This window comes from Rhamphochromis longiceps, linkage group LG17 (assembly GCF_057381845.1).
Source record: "Rhamphochromis longiceps isolate RC_006_pf linkage group LG17, R_longiceps_female_GT1.1, whole genome shotgun sequence".
NCBI classification, from domain to species: domain Eukaryota; kingdom Metazoa; phylum Chordata; class Actinopteri; order Cichliformes; family Cichlidae; genus Rhamphochromis; species Rhamphochromis longiceps.
The window spans coordinates 3,925,029-3,935,956 of NC_140573.1; the positions used below are offsets into that span (position 1 = coordinate 3,925,029).

Genomic DNA, 10,928 nt, shown 5'->3' on the forward strand with positions numbered 1-10,928 from the left:
GATTAAAGAAAAAAAGAAAAAAACCCCACACCGATAGAGTTGGGAAGCAGGTACCATGCTTGTTACATCAGCTAACAATACTAACTTCCACAACACTCACCAAGACAGTCGGAGGTTAGGTAAAACAGAGCAAATAAATTATTGAGAAATTATAAGAAAATACATTAGGCAGGAAAGGAAAAAGAATAACTGTGGAAGTTCAAATTCACTGGGCTACACGTGCTTTCTTTCTATAGCCTTTGAACCTTGAAAAATATAACCTCATCACAGTAACGCATAATTTTATTATGCATTACATCCAATACTGCTCATACATTTAGTGAGTAACTAGTCATAATAATGCTCACAGATACGATTTATAGATCAGTCAACACATTCCAGCACCTTTAGGCAACTGTTTTTGTGATTTGGTGCTGTAAATAAAACTGAAATCAAGTGAATTTTGACTTAACCTGTGCTGCTAGCTTTTAGCCTGCAAAGCTATCCATTAGCCTTCACTACTGCCTTACAAGTAAATGCTGCCCAAAGAGAGTCCTTCTTGTTGGTATAATAGCTACAATATTATCTATAATATCCATTGCTTGTTCCTAACTAGTTTTATGGCCTTTGTTGTAGAAGCACAGTTCCCACCTTGAAGCAGCCCTCTATAAACATGCATTTATGCAGCTGCGCTACAGTTTTTGCAATATTGCACCCCTAAATAAATCTTTACAGAACTTTGCCTTCACCAGAAACTACTGCCTAGCCCAGGCTGATGTTCTGTAGCTATGGAAACCAAGAATTCCAAAATCTTGTGATGTCATCACCTCGTTGTTATAAGACATTGTTATAAGACACTAAAGATCATAGTTCTCACACACAGCTCATTGCATCTTTGCAGAGTGAAGAGTGAAATCCTGAAACTAAATTAACCTAAATGAATCACACAATGTCAAAGTCTTGGCCAACTTATACTGCACCACGTCCTGTGGATCTGAATAACCCTCTAGGTAAGTCAAATGGGATTCATATGGTAATTATGCATGCTTCTGGGTTTTTATTTGAGGCAACTGAATTTGACTTAAACAAAATCATCTTTTGTTGATTTCAGGACACCAAACAGAGCCTTGCATCTCCACACTGGTGAAGATGACTCCAGATGGAAGAATAGAGGGAAGAAAGAGAAGGGACTTACCTGAAAGACTGGACAAATCCCCCAAAAAAAGCAAAAGCAGTGGAGGTCCAAAACCGGGTCCCAGCCACTTTGTTTCTGGGGAATCCAGTTTGAAATGTAAGTGATAAGACCTGTTTTAGCTGTGACATTATCTTGGCTATGTAGTTTATTTTGTGACTTTAACTGTGTACTTAACGGTCTTTAACTTTGTAGTTGGTTCATTTAGCCTTCTTTGTGTTGATTTTCAGTGTGCAGTTATTGCTTTAATGCACGATTGCCAGACCTTAGAAAGTCAGTAGAAAGCAGTTGACACAGAGTTGGACTGAAAATGCTTAAAGTCAAACTACTTTTTCCATTTTAGTTGGCCTTCTCATAGTGCCTTCAAGCGACTCTAGTATAATTAAGAGGAGCAACAAACGGAAGAGCACTAGTGACGAATCTGAGGGACCATCCAGCAAAAAAAGCAGGACAACGAGCCCAGAGGAGAGTCCCACCCAGGAACCCTCTGAAACATGTGACTCACCGAGGATATCCGGCACTGACAGAAAAGGTAAGATAATGGCAATATTTCTGAGCTGGATCACAAGATCCTTTAGAATTTGTCCTGGGGTTTGAGATTGGGTTTGATTCCTGTGGGACCAATCGACAATAAGAGACACTCTGGGCAGTAATGACGTTACCTACCTACTAATCTGCTAAAATGTAGCTGCTATTTACCAATTAATAGAAATGTTATAGCAAAGCTCTATAGGACTGTGCCAGCTGTTTTCTGTGTAACAAGTCATAACCTGTATGTTTTTCCTGTGTGTCTGCAGAAGACTTCCTGGAAAAATATCAAGAGCTGGAGGTGCTGGGTCATGGAGGCTTTGCCACCGTGTTTTCTGGAATACGCATAAAAGACAGTTTTCCAGTATGGCTTCTTACATTTGCATTTCACAGATCTTCAGTTTATTCCTGTTTGTACTTCTCTAACCCAGAAAATGTCTTTAATGCAGGTGGCAATCAAACATGTTCAACAGCGCAGACTTGCGCGCACAACAATGGTAAGCGTCTTTTCTTATTCCAGCAGGTATTTATATTATTTCAGGCCTTCTCAGGCATCAAGCATAAGGCACGTATTTCCTCCGTGCATGAACCAGACTGGTCTCACAGTTGTGTGTGAAATCGTCAGGAAATATGGTCGAATTCTATGAACAGTGGGTCACCTTATTGTTTAAACTGACATGTTTCAGTGGAAAGAATGCTTTTTAAAGATCAGGTCATTTTGTGACTATTTCAAAACTGTCTGTACGCTGATAGCTACTTTTGTTGAAATTCTGAATACTGACCTGAAGTAACTTTCCTTCTGAAGGATTGGAATGGGAAAAGTACTGATGTTCCCCTGGAGGTGGCGCTACTGATACAAGTTGGGGCTGGACCACACGATACGGAAAGCAGTATAACCCCACTTCTACTTGACTGGTTTGATCTGGAAGATGAGCTTATTATGGTTTTTGAGAAACCAGAAAATTGCATGGACTTAGACAATTACCTCAAAACTACAGATAAACCTCTGTCAGAGACACATGTTAAGGTAAGTGACGAGCATTTGGAGCTTACAGCAGTTTTTCATAGAGAATGTCCTGTGCTCCAAATATGGCTTCCTTTCTTTTAGGTCATAATGAAGCAACTAGTTGACGCAGCCATTACGATGGATAACAAGGGGGTTTTCCACCGAGATATTAAACCACACAACATTCTAATTGAAACATCTTCGGAGGAACCCCGAGTGCGATACATCGATTTTGGCTGTGGAGTCACGTTTACTCCGGGACAAAGGTTCAGGAGGAACGCAGGTATGTTTTCAGCCACAGCGTTGTGCTGTCATGAACTGTCTCCACATCATGTTCCCTCCCCATTAATTCTTCTTATCTTTGTGTTTTAGGAACCAGGATCTACAATAGTCCAGAGTGGTTCATGTACGGCTTCTGCTCTGCAGAATATACTACAGCCTGGCAGCTGGGTGTTGTGATGTACCAGCTGTTACACAACAAGTTACCATTTGACTGCGACTACAAGATCATCAACCAAAACCCACCGATTTTAGCTGACATTTCAAACAGTAAGATTTCTGCCAAAAGGGCTGTTGATATAAGAAAGGTGAAATAACTTTGTGGATAACTTTAACAAGAGTATTTCATTTCTGTAAAGAATGCAGGGATTTTTTGACGGGGTGTCTGAGGAAGCACTACAAGGACCGCTTCACCCTGGAGGATCTTCGGAATCACATGTGGCTCAAATGATTTCTGCGCACCATGAACTAAAAGGTTATGGAGCAAAAGCTCCAACACATCACAAGTCATCAACAAGTCACTTTTCAAATTTAGTAGCAATATTGCAGTTGCTGTCACGTGGCTCTTTTTTGGTGTTTTCTTTTCCAATCCAGCAGCAAGCAGTCTGAGACCTCCATCTGACCTTCATCTAAATATAGTGTCAAGCGGCGGCTGTGTGAAGGCAAGAGAGGACCCAAATGCACAGCTCTAGACACACGGTGATGACCTCAAAGGCAGGTCTTTATTAACAGGAACATAAGAAGCCATACAATAACTAACCTGGGAGCAACTAAAGCTGAGGCGCTGGGAAGACACGGTAAATGCACACAACCTAGAGGGACGACGCAACACAGAACAAAGGGACACTCTGACATAAATACACAGAAGGTAATGAGAGAAGTGGGAACACACGGGGAACACAGCTGAAGACAATTAGCGAGCAGGGAGGACACGAAACTGAAAATACTGACACCAAGATGTGGACCTTAAACACAACACAGTACACAGAGATGAGCACAGAGAGAGAGAGGCAGAGAAGAAGGATGAATATGGGGGGATGAGGAGAACACAGAACACAAAGGATGGGAACACGGTACCAGAACAAACACCACAATAAAAACATGGACACAGGGGGAATCCAAATACCAAACCAACCAATCCAATGGACATAAGGAACAAAATACAAAACTACAGGAAAACTAAGAACACTGGGTCAAAATGACCCAGGACCATGACATATAGGCTTTTGTAGGCTTGCTTTATGAAAAATGTCATTGATGAAAATGTAGTGTATATCTGTTATTAACCTCTGTCTCTCTTCCACAGCATGTCTTTATCCTGTCTTCCTTCTCTCACCCCAACCGGTCGCAGCAGATGGCCGCCCCTCCCTGAGCCTGGTTCTGCCGGAGGTTTCTTCCTGTTAAAAGGGAGTTTTTCCTTCCCACTGTCGCCAAAGTGCTTGCTCAAAGGGGGTCATATGATTGTTGGGTTTTTCTCTGTATCTATGAAGTGCCTTGAGGCGACTTTTGTTTTGATTTAGATTAGATTAGATTAGATAGAACTTTATTAATCCCTCGGGTGGGTTCCTCTGGGAAATTCGATTTCCAAAAAAGCACAGCACCGACAGAAGTTACAGAGTTACAGAATATTATATATATATATATATACACACACACACACACACACATATATATAAATACAGAGACAATATAAATAAAATATACGAAGGGGATACATAGAATAAATAGGAATAAAAAATAAAAATACAAGTGAATTGCACATTTCAAGTATTGAGGTCTGATTTGGCGCTATATAAATAAAATTGAATTGAATTGAATTGAGGCCATGATGCATTTTATTGTAGCTCATCATCATCCGACCCTGCCCTGAAAATAGCTGAAGAAATGTTGGCATACCGAAAGGTTTGCTTTGGGGGTACTATTTGGTGCCATTTTAAGTTAACAACTATTAAAAAAAAAAAAAGAGTCATATTTTGTGTGATTTTTTTTATTACTGTTGTTGTCCCAAGAAGCAAGATGGCGCCTGTGTTTGGCTGTGCCGCTGCCTCCGTCCGTGTGTTTGTTTACTTTATATGTTATGCAAGTGTTCTTGCTACAGTTTTGTCCGATGTCATCTCCCTTCGGATTTATGATCGCCATGCGTTACTGGCGATCAAATCTGCTATGGATAACTTTACTTTCAGAGTCAACGATACGACGTTGTTTTCCCACCACCGCTTGAGCGCGACGCAGCACCCAGTTCACCTCCACTCCTGCCGGTTAGCTCAATTTTGCTTCAGAGGCCTCGTCGGAGGAAGCGGGGGAAGAGAGCCGGCTTTGTTGTCCTGCTCCGTCGTCTTCGGAAAGAGGCAGATCTTCGGGGGCTTTATTCCTGGGCTGCTAGCGGTAAGATCCGCCTGAGACTTGTCGGAGCTGGATTAATCCCCACAACCCACTGTGTTTACCACCCAAGCTTCCACCTAAAAGTATGGAAAGCAATGCCTCATCGCGGCAGGAACCCTGTTTTGCTGCACAGCTTACCGCATAGTACGAACTCTGTTCCTGGAAACTCTACCCCTGTCCCGGTGGGTCGCAGCGTTAAATGGATGTTAATTAATGCGCGCTCAATTGCCAATAAGTCTTATATCTTAAATGACTTGCTCTGTGCGGAGAAGCTTGATTTTATGTTTATCTCTGAGACGTGGCAGCGTGAGAATGAAGTTTCACATCTTTTAGAGCTGTGTCCCACTGACTGTTCATTTCTCTGTGTGCCTTGGATATCTGGACGAGGGGGTGGAACAGCGGTAATTTTCAAAAAGACATTCTTATGCCAGATGATCTCTTCAAGCTGTTACAACTCTTTTGAGATGATTATGATAAAAATTGGACGAGAACAGCCCATATACGGCATTTTAATTTATCGTTCACCTGGGTCTGCTGCAGCTTTTCTGTCAGACCTACAAGAATTTTTCATGTCTGTCCCGTCTGTAACATCTGAAAATAAAATATAATAAATAATAAAAACAAAGATCGACCAAATGGACCAATACGGCAATGCCACGATGATCCATTTGGCAAAGTAAATCCATTGGGTATCCTTGTTGGTCTTCAGACAACAATTCTGATGGCTAAAGAACCAAATGGGACAGGCAGAAAAAAAAAAAAAAAAAGACCTACAAGAATTTTTAACTTCCACGATTAAACTGGGCGAGGTCATCATTGTTGGTGACTTCAACATTCATGCAGAGGACTCATCAAATAGTACCACTAAGGAGTTCCTGAGCATTATGGACTCTTTTAATTTTGTTCAACATGTATCAGGTCCTACTCACACAGCTGGGCATACTCTGGACTTTGTCTACACCTGTGGTGTTTCCCTTGACCACATGAACTTAAATGATGTTTCTTTTAGCGATCATAAGTCAGTCTTTTTTAAAGTATTGTTCAATTCAGAGTCTCTTCCCCAAAGTTTTATTAGGCGCAGGCGCTTTATTGATGACTCTGTCATTTTAAAGTTTTCTTCTCTTTTTAATTTTAAACCTTCTTCTGACGAGGTTGACATCCTTATTAATTCTTTTAATGAACACTGTCTTGCCATTCTTAATCAGGTTGCTCCTTTCAAAACTAGTCATTGCACTGTTAGTTCCTGCACACCATGGTTAAATAATCAAACAGGGTTCAGTTTTGGGTCCATTATTATTTTCTTTTTATATGCTTCCTTTAGCTGGCATTATTCAGTCTTTTAGTGACCTGTCTTATCATTTCTATGCCGATGACATTCAGCTGTATATGTCCTTTAAGCCTCATCAGCTGGATAGGCTGTCCACCCTAGTCCAGTGCTTAACTCAGGTTTCTGACTGGCTTTCTAAAATTACCTTGTTTTAAACATGAACAAGACAGAGACCATGATCATCGCTCCTCCTGATCTATATTCTAAAATCAGTCCGGTTCTTGCCCCTTTCTGTTCTTCTGCTAAGCCAAATATTTGAAATCTTGGAGTAATATTTGACTCTTCTCTGGGCCTTGACTCACACGTAAAATCTCTGTCTCGTTCCTGTTTCTTTCATTTAAGGAATATTTCTAAATTGCGACATATGGTCTCCTTAGCTGAACTGGAAAAAATTGTCCATGCATTTGTGTCATCGCGTTTAGATTGTAATTCCCTGTTTACCAGCTTGGATAAATCTCTTTCTCGACTCCAAGCTATACAAAACGCAGCAGCCAGACTACTAACTCGCTCTAGCAAGCGAGCTCACATCACTCCTATTTTATGTTCTTTACATTGGCTCCCAATAGATTTTAGAATTTTTAAAATTTTTGTTTTAACGTACAGAGCACTAAATGGCCAAGCCCCAGATTATTTATCCAAGCTTCTCACAAAATACACTACTGTTCGCCGTCTCCGCTCACAGACTCAGAGTTTGTTGGTTGCTCCCAGAACACGTCTGAAGACGAAAGGGGACAGAGCCTTTCAGTCTGTGGCACCAAGGCTGTGGAACAGTCTACCTCTACAACTACGTTTGGTTTGGCTTTTTACGTTTTTATATTTTTAATCTACATTTAAACTCTTGTTAGATTATAATATTATTTTATGACATGTTATACCCCTAACTAAAGATTGTGAATTATTATGTAGTTTTAGTTTGCATTATTTTCCTGAATTTGTCATGAAACACTGTGCGGCAGGCAGGAGTTGGACCCAAAATGCAGGACACAGACTCGAGGGAATGAACTCAAAACACAGCTTTATTTGCCGGTAGAACAAACATACAAACTAAACTGGGAAGCCACAAACTAAGAACTCACAGAGAGATCCACACACAGCATGAGGGACGACGCGACACTGACTCAGAGAAACACAGGGTTTAAATACACTGGGAAGTAACGAGGGGAATGAGACACAGGAGGGCACAGCTGGGAGAAATCAGGACTGACGAGACAAGCAAAGCAGGACGCATTCACATGAGACACGGACCATCAAAGTAAAACAGGAAGTATCACACAGAGACGCGAACTTGACACAGTGGAGACAGCAACTAAGAAATACAGAGACATAAACCATAAGGCAGAGGTCTAAGAACCAAAATACACAGGGAAATACTCAGCTGGGAACACAAGAGACTAGACTAGAGAGAAACAAAAAACCATGAGAACAATGCACAATGCAGAGTGACAGAAAACAAGAAACTCAAACATGCAAAGACACACAATTACACAGAACAGAGGGGACACAGAGACATGAAGGGCAAGGGATCAAAACTAGAAGCCATAGAATAAATCACACACACACACACAAGTACAATAATACAAAAATCACAAAGAACTAAAAACGCTGGGTCAGGAGACCCAGGACCGTGACAGTACCCCCCTCTCAAGGGCTGGCTCCAGACAGCCCAAACACAGAAAAACAAAACCAAACAGAAAACAACCCAGGGCGGGCGGCGGGGGCCCAGGACGGAGGGCTCGGAACAGAAAACAAAAGAGCACAGCAAACACCGGAGCCCAAGAAAACAACCCAAACACAGAGCAGTTCAGGGGGCCGGCCGTGCGCAAGGCAACGGCGGCGACGTGGAAACAGTTCAGGAGGCCGGCCGTGCGCAAGGCAACGGCGGCGACGTGGAAACAGTTCAGGAGGCCGGCCGTGCGCAAGGCAACGGCGGCGGCGAAGGAGACGACGGAGCAGTTCAGGGGGCTGATGGAGCAGTTCAGGGGGCCGACCGCGCGGAAGGCAGCGGCGGCCCCCCAGTCTCAGGCGTGCTGGCCATGGCCTGGTGGGCACAGGACCAGACGAGGCAGGACCGGACCAGACGAGGACGAAGACTCGGAGGCCGGACCAGACGAGGACGAAGACTCGGAGGCCGGACCAGGCGGAGCAGAAGCACAGGCAGAGGCCGGCCCAGGCGTAGCAGAGGCCGGCCCAGGCGTAGCAGAGGCCGGCCCAGGCGTAGCAGAGGCCGGCCCAGGCGTAGCAGAGGCCGGCCCAGGCGTAGCAGAGGCCGGCCCAGGCGTAGCAGAGGCCGGCCCAGGCGTAGCAGAAGCACAGGCAGATGCAGCCGGACCAGGCGACGACGAGGCGGTCGCAGGTGGCGGCTGGACAAGCTCCTCGGGCCCTCCAGCTGATGCGGCGTGAGGCTGGACGGGCCCCTCGGACCCTCCAGCGGAGACGGGCGGCTGGACGGGCCCCTCGGACCCTCCAGCGGAGACGGGCGGCTGGACGGGCCCCTCGGACCCTCCAGCGGAGACGGGCGGCTGGACGGGCCCCTCGGACCCTCCAGCGGAGACGGGCGGCTGGACGGGCCCCTCGGACCCTCCAGCGGAGACTAAAACAAAGCCAACAGGCATGAAGTCCTCTGGCGGACATGAGGACAACTGGCGCTGCACTGAGCACTGACTCTGCCCAGGCAATGCGAACATGGTGCAGTTCTTAGGGGGCTGCTTAAACTTCAGGGGTCCAGAATCAGCTGGGGACTGAGACCTAGCCTCTGGGGAAGCCCTGGAGTGGCCAACTGTGCCAACTGCGGCTAAACCATGAAAAGTACCCTGAGTAGAAATCAAGTTACCTCTCTGCATGGAGTGAATGAGCAAAACTGGCGACACAGGAGACTGAGCAGAGAGAGGCTGCTGGGCAGCTAACTGAGCTGCTGGAGACACGGGTGAGAGTGGGAGCTGAGCTACTGGCGACACGGGTGAGAGTGGGAGCTGAGCTACTGGCGACACGGGTGAGAGTGGGAGCTGAGCTACTGGCGACACGGGTGAGAGTGGGAGCTGAGCTACTGGCGACACGGGTGAGAGTGGGAGCTGAGCTACTGATGGTGGTGAAGTAGATAACTGCACGGGAGACTGAACTGAGGGCGTCTGCACTGGCACAGGGGACTGAACTGATGTCTGTTGTAACGGAGGTGGTGAGAGCGGAGTAGGCAGGGGAGCTGATGACTTCACAGGAGAATGAACCAGAGGTGAGTGCACAGGAGACTGAACCAGAGGTGAGTGCACAGGAGACTGAGCTAGAGGTGGTAGTGATAGTTGAGGGGAAAGTGGAGCTGGTGATTGAGTGGATGACTGTGCTAAGGGATGCTGCACTGGGGACACTGGAGGCTGCACTGGGGACACTGGAGGCTGCACTGGGGACACTGGAGGCTGCACTGGGGATTGCAGTGATGGTTGTAGTGGAGGTGTGACGGGTGGAGGAGTGGCTGAAGTGGCTGCGGGTCGGGCGGCTAGTGGCTCAGCTATAGAGCATATTAACGGCAGGGCTATGGGTTGAATGTCTGACTGAGTAGCAGCCTGAATGGCTGGGTGTAGTGATGGTGGTGGTGGAAGGGAAACAGGTGGTAGTGTGGATGACGGAACTAAGGGCGACTGAGTGGCAGACCGAACTGATGACTGAAGCGATGGTAGAGGTGAAAATGGAGCATGTGGTGGAGTTAATGGCTGTGCTAGCGGGGACACAGGAGATGGAGCTAGCGCTTCTGGCTGGGCAGCTAAGTGAGCTTCAGGAGGCTGGGCAGCTGATAAACTGTTCACATTACCATCCGTAGCACAAAACACAGCCCCTGAACGAATAGTCCCACGGTTCGACACAGAAAAAGAGTCCTTACTCACCACAGCCGGCGATGTACAAGTCTGAATGTCCGGCTGTGGGGTGGCGTGCTGGCGGCGTGATCGTCGTTTCTTTCTTGATGATGGCTCTGACGGGCCGAGCGGCTCCACATCCGGCCCTTCAGGCAGGTGGGTAGTAGCAGCTGGGGGATGAAGGTGGAGCTCGTTGTGGATTAAATCCTGTTCGAGTGGGTGGAGCGCACTGAGTAGCCAGGGAAGACCAGAGATTAAACGCTGTAGTTTGGTTTCCACAGCACGGCGAAATTCCTTCCCCTCATGTTCGAGCCACAGATGCAGGAGTCTTTCCACGGAGTAGATAATGTCCAGACGCAGTTCTTCTGGTGGGTTGAGTGCTGCTGGGTCCAT

General features: G+C 45.9%; 2 protein-coding genes across 2 annotated transcripts; one reads left to right on the forward strand and one right to left on the reverse strand.

The window, feature by feature from the left end:
* The first annotated feature begins 916 nt into the window (after nt 1-916).
* On the forward strand, nt 917-3,482 carry LOC146649112 (serine/threonine-protein kinase pim-2-like). Its single transcript, XM_085387843.1, has 9 exons — nt 917-989; nt 1,091-1,270; nt 1,515-1,703; nt 1,969-2,063; nt 2,149-2,196; nt 2,505-2,726; nt 2,808-2,988; nt 3,078-3,254; nt 3,344-3,482. The coding sequence occupies exons 1-9, from the start codon at nt 917-919 to the stop codon at nt 3,433-3,435; spliced, it is 1,257 nt and encodes a 418-aa protein (XP_085243969.1). The 3' UTR covers nt 3,436-3,482.
* A 6,110-nt stretch (nt 3,483-9,592) lies between these two features.
* LOC146649113 (uncharacterized) lies at nt 9,593-10,928 on the reverse strand. The gene is made up of 2 exons (XM_085387558.1): nt 9,705-10,928; nt 9,593-9,604 (listed from the first exon to the last, which is right to left on the reverse strand). The coding sequence occupies exons 1-2, from the start codon at nt 10,926-10,928 to the stop codon at nt 9,593-9,595; spliced, it is 1,236 nt and encodes a 411-aa protein (XP_085243684.1).

Coding starts and splice junctions, on each gene's coding strand:
- LOC146649113 (XM_085387558.1), bottom strand. CDS start 10,928: ATGGACCCAGCAGCACTCAACCCACCAGAAGAACTGCGTCTGGACATT.
- LOC146649112 (XM_085387843.1), top strand. CDS start 917: ATGAATCACACAATGTCAAAGTCTTGGCCAACTTATACTGCACCACGT. Junction 990..1,090: donor GGATCTGAATAACCCTCTAG/GTAAGTCAAATG, acceptor TGTTGATTTCAG/GACACCAAACAGAGCCTTGC. Junction 1,271..1,514: donor TGGGGAATCCAGTTTGAAAT/GTAAGTGATAAG, acceptor TTTCCATTTTAG/TTGGCCTTCTCATAGTGCCT.